This window comes from Archocentrus centrarchus, chromosome 5 (assembly GCF_007364275.1).
Source record: "Archocentrus centrarchus isolate MPI-CPG fArcCen1 chromosome 5, fArcCen1, whole genome shotgun sequence".
Lineage (NCBI taxonomy): Eukaryota > Metazoa > Chordata > Actinopteri > Cichliformes > Cichlidae > Archocentrus > Archocentrus centrarchus.
Window position 1 is genome coordinate 3,454,293 of NC_044350.1, and position 17,077 is coordinate 3,471,369.

At 41.0% G+C, this 17,077-nt stretch overlaps 1 protein-coding gene across 1 annotated transcript; it reads left to right on the top strand.

The window, feature by feature from the left end:
• The first annotated feature begins 4,260 nt into the window (after nt 1-4,260).
• cfap57 (cilia and flagella associated protein 57) lies at nt 4,261-15,582 on the top strand. Its single transcript, XM_030729929.1, has 21 exons — nt 4,261-4,536; nt 4,724-5,037; nt 5,127-5,380; nt 6,290-6,464; nt 6,541-6,693; nt 8,221-8,360; nt 8,542-8,707; nt 8,822-8,935; nt 9,016-9,228; nt 9,366-9,539; nt 9,664-9,825; nt 10,891-11,046; nt 11,285-11,378; nt 11,482-11,672; nt 11,771-11,944; nt 12,089-12,247; nt 13,066-13,209; nt 13,479-13,595; nt 14,615-14,749; nt 14,848-14,991; nt 15,139-15,582. The coding sequence occupies exons 1-21, from the start codon at nt 4,380-4,382 to the stop codon at nt 15,310-15,312; spliced, it is 3,510 nt and encodes a 1,169-aa protein (XP_030585789.1). The 5' UTR covers nt 4,261-4,379; the 3' UTR covers nt 15,313-15,582.
• The last annotated feature ends 1,495 nt before the right edge of the window (nt 15,583-17,077 follow it).

The following is a 17,077-nucleotide window of genomic DNA, read 5'->3' on the forward strand; positions in this document are numbered from 1 at the left end:
AATTTTATTGTTGGTTTTTGGTCTTACAGTTATCTAACTTAAGATTTAGTCAGGAATTCACTATCTTTGCCTCTTTTACTGTAATAAACCTTGGAGTCATTTTGAGCATGATTTGATCTTTAAGATTTCTTCAGTATGCAAATTTTCATATGTCAGCTATGAGTAGCCTACATGCATTTTTAGTCTATATAGCAAAAACAAACTACTAAAAACTTATTTTGGCAAACTTTATTTTCCAAGATGGAAAACAAAATTAATCAGCGCTCATTGTTTCTCCAGTTTTGAGTAAAAGTGAATAAGATTTTTCATCCAGGCTCATATTCAGTGTCCTCTCAAGTAACAGTACTGACTCATAAAGTGAACTTTCCTTAATTTGAGTACAGTAATCCCTCGCTACTTCGCGGTTCGCTTTTTGCGGACTCGCTGTTTCGCGGGTTTTTGCGGTACTCGTTCTTCACGTTACCAGTGCACAGATAAATGTTACCAGTGCACAAATAAATGTTACCAGTGTATAGATAAATGTTACCAATGCACAGATTAATGTTACAAGTGCACAGATAAATGTTACCAGTGCACAGATAAATGTTACCAATGCACAGATAAATGTTACCAGTGTATAGATAAATGTTACCAATGCACAGATAAATGTTACCAGTGCACAGATAAATATTACCAGTGCAAAGATAATTGTTACCAATGCACAGATAAATGTTACCAATGCACAGATAAATGTTACCAGTGGACAGAGAAATGTTACCAATACACAGATAAATCGTCCCCTTAGAATTATAAGGTTTTGACATTTTTGACGAAACTGAGTTATTGTCATGTACTTATTTGCTGACCGCTTATCAACAATATGTAAGAGATTTTTTTTTCCAAATATATATATTTTTGGGCGTTTTATTCACAAAATAATAAGGTTCTATCTGCAAAATCAAGCTTTAACTTGGTACTATAAGGTTCTATCTGTGCACCAATAGGCACTTGAAATGTTCACAAGAGAGCCAATCAGGCTGCTTCTTTTTTGTAATGTTGGTGCCCAATGTCAAGCAAAGGAGCAGAGAAGATGCTAGAGAAAATGTTTCATGGTAAGCTGGGGCTGTTTACAAGACATCTAAAGCTCGAGGATTTCAAAAATGAGTTGACAACAGACAGAAGTACTAATGGCAGGAAAATTCTTAACTTTTGATTTTTTTGGGGGTTTTTTTGCACTGTTAGCTACGAAGCTAGCGAGCTAACACTAATTTTGTATTGTTTGTCTGTGGTCATTGCTAACATAAAAGAACAAACAATGTAGTTGGTAATATTGAGAATAGTCAAAGGTCATAATATAAGTTACCTCACTTATAAAATATTATTGATTGAAGAATGACTTCAGATTTTAATATATTCTATGACCTAGCAGTGGTACCATGCTAATGAGCTCTGTCTATTTTTATTTTAGAGCAAGTAAAAGGAAAAAACACCAGAAAAGGGACGGCAAAGAAATTGTTACATTTTTCCTGAATAAATACAACTGTAAGAAAACAGTTCATTGTCAGTGACATTTTTATAGTGGAATGATTTTAATTAAAGATCCAAGTTTAAAAAAATCTACCTTTTAAGTGGGATGAGTTTTTATTTGGATTTTTTTACTCAGTGGACATGGACTCAGAATATAAATGTTTATTCAGAATTTTAAAGAATGCTTTTTCAGGTAGATTGCAGCTTGTAAAATTTAAAAAGATCTAGGCTAAATGGGAAAAAAAAACAAAACATTGTGGTAAATTATCCAGAATTTGTTTGACTCTCTGTTCTATTTATTTATTATAAATTTTATTTTTACTTGTTGGTTTTCACATAATTATATGTTGAGTTATCTTAAGAAAACTTTGAAAAAATAAAGGATGGGAAAAAAGAGGGCTCAGTCTGCCAAAATGAGTTTAATGAAAAGTTTGATTTTTTTTTTTTTTTTTTTTTTAAATTGTACAATTTTCAAATTGTGTAATAGATATTGTGCAGCAAGGCGGCATGGTGGTTAACACTACTGCCTCACAGCTAGATTGACATCTAGTTCTGGGTTCGATTCCACCTTGGCCCGGGTCTCTCTGTGTGGAGTTTGCATGTTTTCCCCGTGTCTGTGTGGGTTTCCTCCCACAGTCCAAAGACATGCAGTTACTGGGGTTAGGTTAATTGGTCACTCTAAATTGCCCATAGGTGTGAATGGTTGTCTGTCTCTCTGTGTTAGTTCTGCGACAGGCTGGTGACCTATACAGGGTGTACTGTGCTTCTCACCCTATGTCAGCTGTGATAGGCTCCAGACCTCCCCCTCACGACCCTGAACAGAATAAGCGGAAGAGAATGGATGGATGGAGATGTTGTAGCATTGAAACATTCAAAGATAAAACTTTGTCAAGCATCATCTTCTAGTAAAGGGAAGGGAAATGTGTCTGTAAAAACAGTTTGCCATGAAAGAAGAAGTTTGCATGTGAAGAACGAGTACCGAGTACCGCAAGAAGAATGTCACAGAATTCATTAAATTTGATTTAACCATACTTGTGGACACTCTATTATATCTATAATTTTGTGGTTTAAAAGTTACTATAAGTTAACTATTTTTCATTCCTTGAAAATCAGTAGTAGTTGTCACATTTTGCAGATAGAACCTTATAATTCCAAACAAAAAAGGAGTTTTTAGAATTAGAAGGTTTTATCTGCATTATACTTGTTAAAAACAAACAAAAAAACAAAAAAAAAAACATTTGCACATTTAATAGCATTTTTAAATTACTGATTTAGAATACATATAGGGTGTGTTTCATAATCATGTGTGAACAAGACTTATTCCATGTGTAATTTTTGCTATACAGAGTGCAAAAACTTTAAAGCTCAATATCTCAAAACTGGTCAGAACGTAGATAGAACCTTGTAATTCTAAGGGGACGAAATGTTACCAGCGCACAGATAAATGTTACCAATTCACAGATAATTGTTAGCAATGCACAGATAAATGTTACCAGTGCACAAATAAATGTTACCAATGCACAGATAAATGTTACCAGTGCACAAATAAATGTTACCAATGCATAGATAAATGTTACCAGCGCACAGATAAATGTTACCAATTCACAGATAATTGTTAGCAATGCACAGATAAATGTTACCAGTGCACAAATAAATGTTACCAATGCACAGATAAATGTTACCAGTGCATAGACAAATGTTACCAATGCATAGATAAATGTTACCAGTGCATAGATAAATGTTACCAGTGCATAGACAAAGGTTACCAATGCATAGATAAATGTTACCAGTGCATAGACAAAGGTTACCAATGCATAGATAAATATTACCAGTGCATAGATAATTGTTACAAATGTATAGATAATTGTTACCAGTGCACACATAAATGTTACCAGTGCACAGATAATTGTTACCAGTGCATAGACAAATGTTATCAGTGCACTAGCATAAAGTTTCATTACAAATGTATGTGAGCTTGGGGGCCCCCTGGTGGTGGTAGCCGCATATGTCGCCTATGCCTCAGTCCGGCTCTGTTCATGGCAACGATCCCGACACTGTTTTACCTCACTCAAGAGTTTCTGACTCCTGCCGCTGTCTCCCACCTCCGAAACACTCAGAGCCGTTAAGAGGAAGGGGGAGCACATCTTGTGCCTTCAAAATAAAAGCACGCGAGTTAAAGATTTCAAAATCAAGTATTTTTCTGCTCCGCTGTGTAATTTTTGGTTGGGACAAATGCGCCTGTCTCCAATATTGGGGGGGACACGTCCCCTCCATCCCCCCCGGTTCCTACGCCTATGGTAATGTATATATTTGGTGTATAAGTGTGTGGGGAGGGTTTATAAAAACTTAAAATAGTGTATTACTACTAAAATAATGTATAAGTATTAAAATAAACACAGCGTCCCTACTTCGCGGGTTTTCACTTATCGCGGGTGGTCCTGGAACGTAACACTCGCGATAAGTGAGGGATTACTGTATTTTGTTTGTTTGTTTCGTAATTAAAGGGAAAGGATGCGATTTTTCTGTCGTGAATAAAAACACGCTGACACATTTCTTACATTTCACTGTTTAAGGGAATTTGTATCCTTTCTTTTATTTGCTCAGAAAATAATCAATAATCTTAATAGTATCTGGTCAGTGATATAATTGGTAATTCTTCAGTTTCTTTAGAAAAAGACGGAAACACGCGCAGTGTAGAAGCAACTTCACAAAAATTTTCTGGTTCTCGCGGGATTTCCCAGCGTTGCCTAGCGACGTGACTCTGACCCACGAGCACTTTTCTGGCATTCAGAACAATTAATCTTACCTGAAGTGCTCCTAACGTGCGGAGCGTCTTTTTAGGTTTCAGTCTTTTTAAACTAAAATAACTAAAAATGTCTTCTGTAGTTGCTCAGTCCCATTTCATTTTCGGTCTACGGACTGGTGTGAGGAGCAATTTGTGTTTCTTGGACGAACAAACTGTCGTCTTCACCAGCGGAAACAGCTGCGTGTGTTTCAACACTGTCCAAAGATGGCAGCGGTTCATTTCAGGTGCGCAAGTTTTGGATATCTTGACAGTTGTGCTGTCAGACAACAAAGTTTTACTTGACTAACTTGAGAGTTTCTACCCTGGTGATGCTGTTGTCATTAGAACGTCCACAACTGCTTCCATGAAAGTTAATATGTTATTATTATTATTATTTAATAAAATTTATTTATGTTTATGTTACCTCTCCAGGCTCAGAGAGAAGTCAGGGGATGCGTGCTATGACCATCAGCTCCAACAAACGTTACCTGGCAGTGTCAGAGTGTGGAGAGAGGGCCACCGTCACAGTGTTTGACCTGCAGCATGAGCAAGGCAGAAAGAGAAAAGTTCTGACTGCAGGAGATGTGTCTGTTCCAGAGTTTGTCTGCATTGCTTTCTCCCCTGACTCCAAGTATCTCACAGGTCTAACAGGGGGCCCGGAGTGGATGTTGGTCCTCTGGCTTTGGGAGAAACACAAAGTCCTGGCAACAGTGAAGACAACAAACCCAAATAATCCTGTCACCCAGGTGAGTCATGTATGCTGCATCAGTGTAATGCGTATACATGCAGGGATGCACATGCCGAACACATTATTATTATAACTATCTCCTATCAGGTCAGCTTCAATCCTTACAACAACACACAGCTCTGTGTGACTGGAACAGGCGTTTTCAAGCTGTTCCGCTACTCAGAGGGGTCCCTGAAGCAGAGCAGCTTCGCAAAGGTTGAGTCCATCAATTTCCTGTGCCACACCTGGATGTCAGAGCAGAGGGTGATTGCTGGGACAGACACTGGCAGGCTGCTGGTGTTTGAGTCTGGAGATCTGCGAAGAGAGATCAGCATGACTTCTGTGCAGGGCCAGTCTGACAGGTCAGAAAGCCGGACCACATGAACTGTGCTCCAACAGTGATTATACGCACTATTGTCTTAAAACGTATAAGTCACATCCAATGCAAATGCGAGGTCCCTGTACTCATACAAGACTGGCTGTTATTAAAACACAAAGTGCTGCCAGTTTTCAAAGATCGCAGGCTGTTTCAAGGACGATAAGGTCAGGGTTCATTGTGCTTGTGATGATTCTAAGTTGGATAAGCGTTTAAGCAAATGTATCGATGTGTTATAAAGCTGAACTTTAATCTACAGACGTGAAATCGGTATTTTTGAATATTTTCACATTTTTAGCATTGATCAGCTGATCTCAATGCCAGCCTTGCTATTAATGCTGTGCATGCGAGTGGTGCTGTTGTAGGTGCAGCAACCTGCAGCTCACCTCCATCCCATGCTGTTCATGCCATTTCTGACTCAATCTATGTCAAGTCCATAGTCAGTGATGTCTGGCTTGTTCTTTGAGTCGGCTGCTCTCCTTGCATGTAGGCTTTCATGTATGCTCTCGGAAGGGTGGGGGAGGCCTCACAATAGCGTTATACACCACCAAGTGATTGTGTATAACTCACAATGATAATCCTGTTTTGCCTGTCAGAATTTACTGATTAATAAAAATAAGGAGACTAACAGTATTTTAAAAATTCCCTCAAGTGTTTAAAGACCAAGTTTGTTCATTCTCAAAAAACTTATAATTGATACTCATAACATGTGGCAAAGGTAAAAAAAAAATGGCAGAGAAATCAGTATAAGGGGTTGAGATATGGAATGGAAATGTTTAAACCAAATAAAAACCCGCTGATTTCAAATGAATGAGTTCAGTGGTATTGTGGTCACTGCAGCAATCCATGTTTGATGAGTGATGTGCTTTCTTGAAACTGGCACCTCTCTGCACAGGCAGGTGGAGGTAAAGAAGATCAAAGATACTGGTGTGGATGAAGGTCCTTCTGTCCTTTCCATCACAGCCATCCTGCCCTACTCCAAAGGCTTTGCATGCTCTAGAGGTCCTGGCATCGTTTGTCTGTTTGAGCAAGCAGAAGAGAACAGTTACAGAAAGAGCAGGGAGATAAAGGTAAAAGTTCAACCTCTGTGTGAAAACAAAGGTGGGAACTGTAGGCTTTGTGTGTATATTAGCATATTTGTGTCAGATCCCTCCAGATCCATGCTGCGGTGATGTGACCCTGGCAGAAGACCAGCAGATTGACGCCATCTGCATCAGTCCAGCAGAGGAGACTCTGGCCATCAGCACAAACCGAGGACAGCTCTACAGTGTCAGCCTGTCCTCTGTGGACATGAACAAGGTGCGGTATAGTCACACCTACCAGCAGTACCAATGATGGGTTCATCATTTGTATCAGTGAAATTACTGCTCCATCAATGCAGATTATGTAGAACTATTTACTACGTGCATCACACTTTGACTTTTTCTTAACTTCTTTTCTTAACTAGCTGGTCAGCAATCAGAAATGTGTGCGTGTTAAGCAGAGTTGTTTAGCTGTTTTACTCTTTCTTTCTCTTTCTTTATGTTTGATCTGACTTTCTCCTCCTTTTTCTTTAAAGTGGACCAATTGCGCTCATTTCCAGCTGCAGAGTTTTAACAGTCTTTGTATGCAGTGCACACATACAGCAGCAAAGTCTTTCTGAAGCAAAAGAAAAAGGTCAATCCAAAAAACACAGAAGAGAGTCCAAATAATCCAGCAAACCAAAGCATTTTCTTAAAAGGATCCTATTATTCTTACTTTGAGCTTCATATTTTGATTCTGCTAGAATAACTTTGTATGATCCACAGTTCAAAGTAATCCTTATTATTATGTCTTGTACTAAACCTGGGTCCATCTCCTCAGCTCATCCTCTGTCTGAAGCAAACTTTTAGCTCTTCTACCTTCAAGCCAACTCTCTTAAGATAACCTGTTTAAAGATATCTGCACTTTTTGACATATAGAGCATACCTGAGTATTATACAGCCTGTGGGCCACATCCAGCCCTTTGGTTGTCCCTGACCAGCTCTTGTGAGGTCAACGGGAGATTAGGATTCAAATGTAAATAAGTGTACATCATGCGGTTTGTCCCATTTCAGCCACCAAACGCTCCCGATCGGAGAATGGCACGTATGCATGTGTGTGCAAGCGAATGCAGCTTCACTGTAAATGCACTGGAACCAGTGTTTTTTATGAGAGATGTGGGTTTGCTAGCCCCCCCAAAAATGTCAGCTCACATTAAAAAAAGAAAAATTGTTGCTGAATGTTTAATGCACTTGTTCAGCCCCCAAACACACAAATTTCTCTCACTGAACAACAAAAAAACCCCCAAAATTGCCCCAATATATCCATCTGTGTGTGTATGTGTGTGCACGCGCGTGTGTGTGAGAGAGAATATTAAACAAGCCTTTTAGATATATTAAAAAAAGCACTTCTATGAATGTGTGTGTGATTGGGTGAAAAAAAAAAGTGCTTTGAATGCTCAAAGTAGAGGAGCGTAATATAAGTACCAGTCCATTTATAAAGAGAGAAAATTCATATTGAGCTGAATTGAGTTCAGCTTATTGGTGTGTGTGTGTGTGTGTGTGTGTGTGTGTGTGTGTGTGTGTGTGTGTGTGTGTGTGTGTGTGTGTGTGTGTGTGTGTGTGTGTGTCCCATAACAGTCCCAGTTTCTCATGTTTGCCCACCCCTGATTTGGAGTAAAAGGGTAAAAAGGTAGTTTGCTCCTCTCTTCCTTCCTTTTCTTCTTTAGGACATTCTTTCTGTTGTCTGCCTCCTCTGTCATTGTTTAAGGCATCAAAGCTACCTTTAGATGCTTAAAGTTGATATTAACATTTCAACTCCCATCAGGAGGAACAACTACCCTTTGAGTTCCTGTCCCAGTCCTTCCACTCCAGCTCCATCACCGGGTTGTCTATCTGCATTCGCAAGCCCCTCATAGCCACCTGCTCTCTGGATCGCTCTGTCCGCATCTGGAACTACGAGACAAAGTAAAACACTGATGCACACAAGTCCTTCTGTGTATATATATCATGTAGTTTTAGTCATGTTCATGCAAAATAAACTGATTTTGGAGAACCAACAATAAGACGTAGCTTGTATTTAAGCTATATAACAAAAATGACTGCTTATGTTTCTGAGGCCTTGCTGTTCTCTGTGCACCTCTACTAGAGTGTTGGAGTTGTACAAGGAGTTCCAGGAGGAGGCATACAGTGTCGCTCTACATCCCACAGGCCTCTTCATCCTTGTGGGCTTTTCAGGCAAACTCAGGTTGATGAACCTGCTTATTGATGACATTCGTACCTTCAAGGAGTTCACAGTGCGCAGCTGCAGAGAGGTAGAGTCTGCTTTGCACGTGTGCAGTAACTCTGAACAGCTGATACTGAAATAATCAGACATATTTTAGTTCTTGGACTCTCTGATTCTCTTTTTCTTCTCCTTGCCTTTTCAGTGTGCTTTTAGCAATGGTGGCCACATGTTTGCAGCTGTCAATGGAAACATCATTCAAATCTATTCTGTCATTTCTTTTGACAATATCCTCAATCTGAAAGGCCACAATGGAAAGGTGAGTCAGCTGGAGTTTGTATTATAGATGAGTTCCATTGCATATATGTCGTTGTTATTTACTGGTATTTCTTTTGGTAGGTATGTCGGATTGAATGGAGCCTGGATGACAGCCGGCTGGTGTCTTGCGGGGTGGATGGAGCAGTGTACGAGTGGAACACAAGGAGTGGAAAGCGGGAGTCAGAAAGCGTCTTCAAGTCCTGCAGCTATACAGGTGTGGCCTTCTCCTCAGACTGTAAGACCATCCTGGCTGTGGGAACAGACCTCACTCTGAAGGAGATCCAAGACTGTCAGGTCAGCAGCCACAGCACACGCCTCGAGTTGTTCTTTTAAGTTTCCATAAATCATAATGAACATAACAGCCCAATGAGCAACAAAGTTTGTTTGTTTGTTTTTTGAAAAATGAATTTATTATTCTATGTTCTCCACAGGTCCTGAGGGAGCTTCCAGCTGATGAAACGGCTCACACTGCTCTTGCAGTGTCTCATTCCGGTAGAGTAGTCTTCACCGGGACCTCCAGTGGAACTGTAAGGGCCATTAAATACCCATTACCCATCCAGAAGGAGTGGATCACATACCAGGCTCACTGTGGGCCTGTCACCAAGGTGAGTGTAAGCACTAAACTCAGACAAAAACACACACATCACACACACCTATGAAAAAAATGATTGACCATAATGTTAATCATTAAGAAACAGCACCCACCCAACAAAGCTCGTGTGTCCTTAGATGGCGATCACGTATGATGATCAGTTCCTGCTGACAGTGTCTGAAGACGGCTGTCTGCTGATATGGAAGATCATTGATAAGGAGGGCCGAGGTCTAAAGAGCAACAAGCACATTGTCCACACTGAAGAGATCCTCATCACCAAGTCAGACCTGGAGGAGAAGGTGTGTGTGTGTGTGTGTGTGTGTGTGTGTGTGTGTGTGTGTGTGTGTGTGTGTGTGTGTGTGTGTGTGTGTGTTTGTGTGCGCAGTGTGATATCCTCCTGTTGGTAGTGTTCTTAAGGCATTGTAATTTTTCAGTCCAGGGCCATCAGTGGAACTGGTCAATCATATTTGTCATAGCTTTGTAACAATTTAAACAAAGTGGGTGTTTCATGTAGTAGATGTGTCGTGTAGTACTTTTATCCCACAGATGTGCTGTATGTGTATGCATGCAAAAAGCTTTTTGCCAAATAGCTTTCCAACATTTGGTTAGCATCCTTCTATCCATCCATTCATCTTCTGCCTCTTGGCCGGGTCCTGGCTGTGGGGGCAGCAGTCTCAGCGGAGGCACCCAGACCTCCCTCTCACCACGTCACCCAGCTTTTCTCACACTGAGGCATTCCCACGCAGGATGTAACCTCTTCAGCATGTCCTGATTCTGTCCTGGGGCTTCCTTAGCACATGTCTGAAACACCAAACTTGGGACGCATCCTGGTCAGATGCCCGAACACCTCAGCTCACTCTTTTTGATGTGAAGGAGTAACAGCTGTACTTTGAGTTCTTCCCGAATGGCAAAGCTCCTCAACCGTTCAAATGTTTTGCTGGCTAAGCGTAACTAACGCGCAGCTCGAGGTGAATGGATCCATTCATCAACCACATCCATCCTTACACTGAGATTGTTGTCATGTTGTTATACACCCCCCCCCCCCCCCCCCCCCCCAACTGAGATCTTTTTGTGTTTCTGAGAGGAAGAACTGAAGGAAGATTTCTACCACTACTGTCTTTATCCCCAAATTGCAAAGCTATGACATCTCAACACATGGATTTTTTTTAGTTTCTATTATCTGTCTGTATGTCTGGTTTGGGCCATTTAAGTATGACACTTCCTTTCCCAGAACGTTAAAAGAATTGCAACAAGTTGGTAACTGTCATGTTATGGTTAAAAAAAAAAGGAAAGAAATTGTAATTAAAAATAGATGCAATTATCCAATCTTATAATCATTTGTATCATCCTGTGTGTATTTTCAGACCCAGCACATGCTGGAGATGAAGATGCGTCTGGAAGAGCTGCAGATGGAGAACGAGTACCAGCTCCGCCTGAAGGACATGAGCTACAACGAGAAGCTCAAAGAGCTTTCTGACAACTTTGTCCAGCAGATAGAAACTCTGAAAACATCCCAACAGGTGTGCCTCTATGTGGACAAGTTGTAAATCTATGTGGACAAGAGTCCACATAGATTTACAACTTTTTTAAGTTCAAACTTAGAGGTCAAAATATCTTCCCAAGACCAACGATTATCATGACTCAGTGCCTGTCTCATTTCCTAATGGTTTACCTTTAAGGTATTGGCAGGGTTCACATTAATCTATTGAGTCAGTAGCCATTGCTGTTGATGAATCATGTAACAAAACTTTACTGCAGGCCATGAAGATAGAGATGGAAAAGCAGGAATGTGAGAATCAGCAGAATTCTGCAGAGCTTGCTAGGAAGCACTCAAAAGAACTGAAAGAGTTGGGTAAGAGGAGAACAGGACCGGCACAATCCAATGTCTTCATTTCAACAAGGAATCACAGCGCTCAGTGTCTTTCGTGTTTATAATCTTTTAATCTCACACACAGAGCTATCATATAGCCAGAAGCTGATTGTGGAACACAAGAAGTACCAGGATCTTCATCAAAAACATCAAAGAATGCAGGAAGACTATGAAAAGCAGCTCAAATCTGTAGAGGACTGCAAAATCCAAGCAGTGGAGGAGCTCACAAAGATGTATGAGACTAAGCTGCAGGAGAAGGCTCAGCTCCTCGCTCAGGTCAGTAATGGCGAGCAGGAAGAGGAGGCGGTGGTAGGCTCAATCAGTGAAGCAGGGAGTAGAATGTGAAACCAGTGATCTTCTTTTGTTTTGCTCAGTGTCAGGAGGACAACGAACAGAAGATCAGTGTGTATAAAGCTATCATAAAGCAGGTTGAAGAGGATGAGGAGAGGAAGATTCTCGACATCCAGACCCAGTACGAGAAGAAACTGCAAACTGAGAAACAGACCAACACAAGTCTGAAGGGAAAAACTAGCATCATGACACAAAAGGTGACCAAAGTTCCTGTTATTCACTGAATGTTTGGTTCTGCTGCAGAGCATCTCCTCCGTCTCTCTCCCTGTCTGCCTGCTCACACGAAGCTTCTGTTCTTTCTGTTTCTCCTCTTTGTTGGTTGAATGTTGGTGTGTTCCCAGTTCTACAGTCTACAGAAACAGATTGATGAAAGGGGCACTGATATAAACAAGCTGAAGCAAGAGCGGCTGAGGCTGCTTGGGTTGATCCGCTCCCTGGAAAGTGACATTGAGGACCTGAAGAGGCAGATCTCTGGACATGAAAAGACCAGTCAGGACAAGGTGACTGAGATCAGAGCTTTAATTTTTCTCACAACCAAACATTCAGTGAGCGGAGTCCTGTAAGGTTACCATATGTTTGCAAGTAGACTGGTCTGATATAAAAAAACAAAACAAAAAAAGAATGTCACCCTAAAATGAACAGTTGACCTGCTCTACTTCCTGTAGCTCAGGAGGTAGAGCAGGTCATCTACTAATCAGGAGGTTGGTGGTTTGATCCCTGTCTGCTTCAGTCTGCATGCCAAAGTATCCTTGGGCAAGATATCGAACTCCACGTTGCTGTTGTTAGATATATAGATGTTAGAAAACAGTTGTAGAAATAATGTGCTTGTATGAATGAGTGAATGAGGGATGCTGTATAAAGTGCTCTGAGTGCTCAAGTAGAAAATCACTATGTAAAAAAAAGTCCATTTACCATCTTTTTGCAACAGGCTCTGTACATTTATTATTTTTTTTTATCCTACAAGGTTGGACAGTTTAACGTGGCAGTCTCTGGGGGTTGACACACTTTTGGGACCAGCTTCAAGTAGCCATTAAAGGAACAGGCTTTTTTTTTCCCCAATCTCACTAGTTATGTTCCTAACCCTTCAGAAAGTAACTCCCCCACATCAGTGACTCTTTGGGGGCAAACCAGAAGAGTTTTCCCACATGCACTTCAGCTCCGAGCTCTTCTTTACATTACCTGGCAGATTGTAAATAAGAATATTAATATTTAATTCAGTTAGATCTCATCAGACAATACCTGATCCAGATTCTCACAACATTGTTCAGGATTCATTCATTGAACTCTAAAACCCTTCCACCTGTTCACGTTCACACAGGATAACATCATCTCCTGCCTGAAGAGAAAGAACCAGGAACTGGAGAAGTTAAAGTTTGTTCTTGAATTCCAGCTGAATGAGTTAAAGCAGAAAACCGAGCCTCTGCAACAGGACATCAGTCTGAAGAAGGAGCAGATCCATCAAGTACGTCAGACATAATAAACCTCAGCGCTCTGTTCATGCAGGGATCAGAAAACTTATGTGGACACTGTTATAATTACATTAATGCATATTATTCATATTGGTTCATTTACTCTTTCTTAGCACTTTAAAAGTGTTGAATTAGAAAGTTAGAAATAAAGTGCATGTATCAGCCGATTCTCATCATTGTAATATATCTGATAGGTGCATTAGCAGTCAGTACAAAGAGTGTCTGTGGTTTTGAGTGTTGTGCTGTTTCTCCTGTTCTACAGCTGGAGGAGGAGCTAATACAAACTGACAAGAGCAACACTCAGCTGAAGCTCATCGTGTCTGAGCTGAGGCTCAAACTGAAAACCAGAGACAAAGAGATGCACAACGAGAGACAGAAAGTCAGTAAAGAAAATTTTTTTTTGTGTTTTTTTTTTAAAGTTAAATCCATAGCATCTGTTTTTTTATATGATGGAAAAATCTAAATCAAAATAGCTGATGTGAACAGACTCGCAGCTTTGCTTTGCTTGCTTTGTGGCAAGTTTTCATACTGAAGAAGAAAGGTAGAGTCCGCACACCAGCAAAAGCTCCCAAATGACTTTTAATACAATACCATAATGTAATGTTTTGGGCACAGCTGCCCTTCCTCAGACAAGTCTTCATGGCTGAGGCCTCACCTGGCTGTGAAACTGCCTGTCAGTCAACTGTCCAAACCGTTAATGCGGTGCTTTTGCTGAACCCTTTGATTTAAAGCTGGAAGTCTGCACTTCATTCACACCTTCATTATTTGATGTAAAATCCAGTGTTGTGGAGTACAAAGGCAAAACAACAAAAATGGTGTCATTGTACAAGTATTTATGGACCTAACTGTATTTTAAGAGAGAGATGGCACTCAGAGAATGTTGAATTGAAATCTAAAGGAGAAATCTGCAAAGATCAGCAATGATGATAATAGAAATATATCTTCCTGGGCAAGAAAACTTTTTAAAACCATGTTTGGGCCAGAGTCAACAAACCTTTTTTAATCAGATTTGAGTAAAAGTTTATTTAATTAATCTTGGTAATAAGTCATTACCAAGATTTTTGCCAAAATCGCAAGATTAGCTCCTAGAAGGACTTTGGCCCCACCCACCTGAAATTCAAATCTTTTGCTCATAAAGGGCAGCCAATCAGAAGAAGGATAGGGTGGAGGGAGCTAAAACCTGTTTCATACAGAGGGTGAACTGAGTATAAGGTAAATAAGGATTATTTTGAACTGTAGATCTAATCTAGTAGAATCCAAGAATAAAATATGAAGCTGGTAATGAACTGAATAGATCCAGGAGGAGGCAGATAGTGTATTGAAAGTGATCTCCTCATAGCTTTTTTTAATAGAAGAATGGGCTGTGAACCTTTCCCTTCACATCTTTTCTGTTGTCAGGTCAGAGATTTGGAGACGCATCTTCAGCGACTCAAATCAGACTTGTACAGCTGTGTTGGCTTCATTCAGGACCCTAAAAAACTGAGGGACAACATACAGATGATTTATGCTCGATATGTCCAGCAGACTGACAGGGTAGGTGTGCTTCATATGCTAGAGAAAGACTCCCAAGAGCTGGCTGGATGCTGGGAGGCTATGACATCAAATTGTGATGTGGGTGTCCTGTTTGGAAGGTGGAGAGAAGCAGTGCAAATGATCCCATTCAGAAGGCATTGTGTCACCAGTGTGATCAACAGGAGAAGACAGTGAATGGTCTCAGAATGAGGCTGGCCAAAACTGCTGATGATCACGAAAGAATTTACATCAAGATCATGAAGGTGAGTCATTGCTCAGATCATAGCACTGCATTGGCATTAGTCATTATAGGAATGCATCTCTGAAGTCTAAAAATATACTGTATGAAAGAATAGGAAAGTCAAAGTCCTGTTTTGATAGTGATCTAGCCATCGCTGTGGACTCTGCAGGAAAACGTGACTTTGATAGCTGAACTGAACGAGCTGCGGAAGGAGCTGCATTTGGCAAGGACTCAGGCTAAAGACTACAAAGCTCACCTGGCCCACTTAAAGAAGCCCAAGAAGTCAAAACCCGGCTCAGAGGTAGCAGCCTATCAGGAGCCCAAACAGCTAAGCGTCAGCTGACCATGTTCTACATCAGCAGTCGCTCTGCAGCTAAACACACAGCCGGGGGAAGTCACAGCAGCAGATTAAAATGAATTTTATTAAAGGACAAATTGGAAGTCTGGGTGACCTCTAATTTCCTACTTCTGCATTCAGACAAAGCTGAGGTTATTGTACTCAGTCCTGAAAATCTTGGTGTCTGTCCAAATGTTTAGTTTAGATGGCATTACCTCGGCCTCCAGGAGTCATTTTTGGTCAGATATGTCCTTAAGTGCACGTTAAATAAATATGTAGCTCGTATGACTGACTTCATTCATTTGTGCGATATTGCTAAAATTATAAACATCCTGTCTCAGAGTGATGCTGAAAAGCTAATTCATGCATTTATTGTCTCTAGGCTGGACTATTGTAATTGATTATTATCAGGCTGCTTTAAAAGCCTTCAGCTGATCCAGACTGCTGCAGTGAGTATACTAACTTGGACTAGAAAGAGAGCATAGTTTTTTTAACTGGCTCCCTGTTAAATCCAGAATCAAATTTACATACAAGAATAATCAGGCTCGGTCATATCTTAAAGACCTCATCACGGTACCTTTTTATCCCAACAGAGCACTTCGCTCTCTGACTGCAGGCTTGTTTGTGATTCCTAGAGTTTTCAGAAGTAGAATGGGAGGAGGGCCTTCAGCTTTCAGGCCTCTCAGACAGACAGACACGGTTTTTGATTAAACTTATTGTAAGGGCTGGATTAGATGTCCCTGCCCCTCTCTTAGTTTGCAGCAGGCTTAGGCTGTGAGCTTCTCAAGGATTCTTTGTCATTCACGTCATGTTTACATGCAGTGGAACGAAATTTCTGTCCCCAGGTCCCAGTGTTGCTCTTAAAGAAGACTAAATATAAATAAAAAGTAACAATAATATAAAAGAAAACAAAACACACACACACACACATCATACCCATGCACATATACATAACTGAATAAATATAAACAATATACAATAAACAGTCTGAATTGTGTAAAGGTAGTGACACTTGGTGCCACAGCAGTGACAGCAGCATGAGTGTGTGTGAGGATTGATGGAGGGAGAGCACTGCAGCTACACAGCCCCACCAGAGTTCAACAGTCTTACAGCTTCAGGTAGATGAAGCTGTTCCTCAGTCTGGTGGTCCTGCTCTTAATGCTCCTCAGCCTCCTACTTGAGAGGAGTGTGTGTGCTGGGTGTGTGGGGTCCTTTGGGATGCAGGTGGCCCTTTTCCTGCATCTGGCAGTGTAAATGTCCAGTGTGCAGGGGAAGGAGGGGGTGTCTGACCCTTCTGAAGTCCACAATCATCTCCTTTGTTTTTGTCACATTGATGCAGAGATTCTTCTCTCTGCATCAACCCTTTAGTGTTCCACCTCCTGCCTGTAGCCTGATCCATTGTTGTTAGCGATGCATCCGATCACTGCTGTGTCATCTGCAAACTTTACAATATGACATCCTGGGTGTTTTGCTGAGCAGTCATATGTGAGCAGGGTGAACAGAAGAGGGCTCAGCACACATTCCTGGGGAGTGCCTGTGCTGAGGATGATGGGGAAGGAGGAGATGTTGTGGATCCTCACAGATTGCAGCCTGTTCGTCAGGAAGTCCAGAACCCACTTGCAGAGGGAGTAGCTCAGTCCAAGTGTGAACAGTTTGTGCATCGGTTTCTGTGGAATGATGGTGTTAAAAGCTGATGTGAAGTCCACAAAGAGCATACAGACATAGGAGTGGTTACACTCCAGGTGGGTGAGGGCAGTGTGAACCACAGAGG

Excerpts from the sequence above, each read along its gene's own strand:
- cfap57 (XM_030729929.1), top strand. The coding sequence starts at position 4,380 with ATGTCTTCTGTAGTTGCTCAGTCCCATTTCATTTTCGGTCTACGGACT. Across the intron at positions 5,381-6,289 it reads GTGCAGGGCCAGTCTGACAG|GCAGGTGGAGGTAAAGAAGA; the intron begins GTCAGAAAGCCG and ends CTCTCTGCACAG. Across the intron at positions 13,210-13,478 it reads AGAAGGAGCAGATCCATCAA|CTGGAGGAGGAGCTAATACA; the intron begins GTACGTCAGACA and ends CCTGTTCTACAG.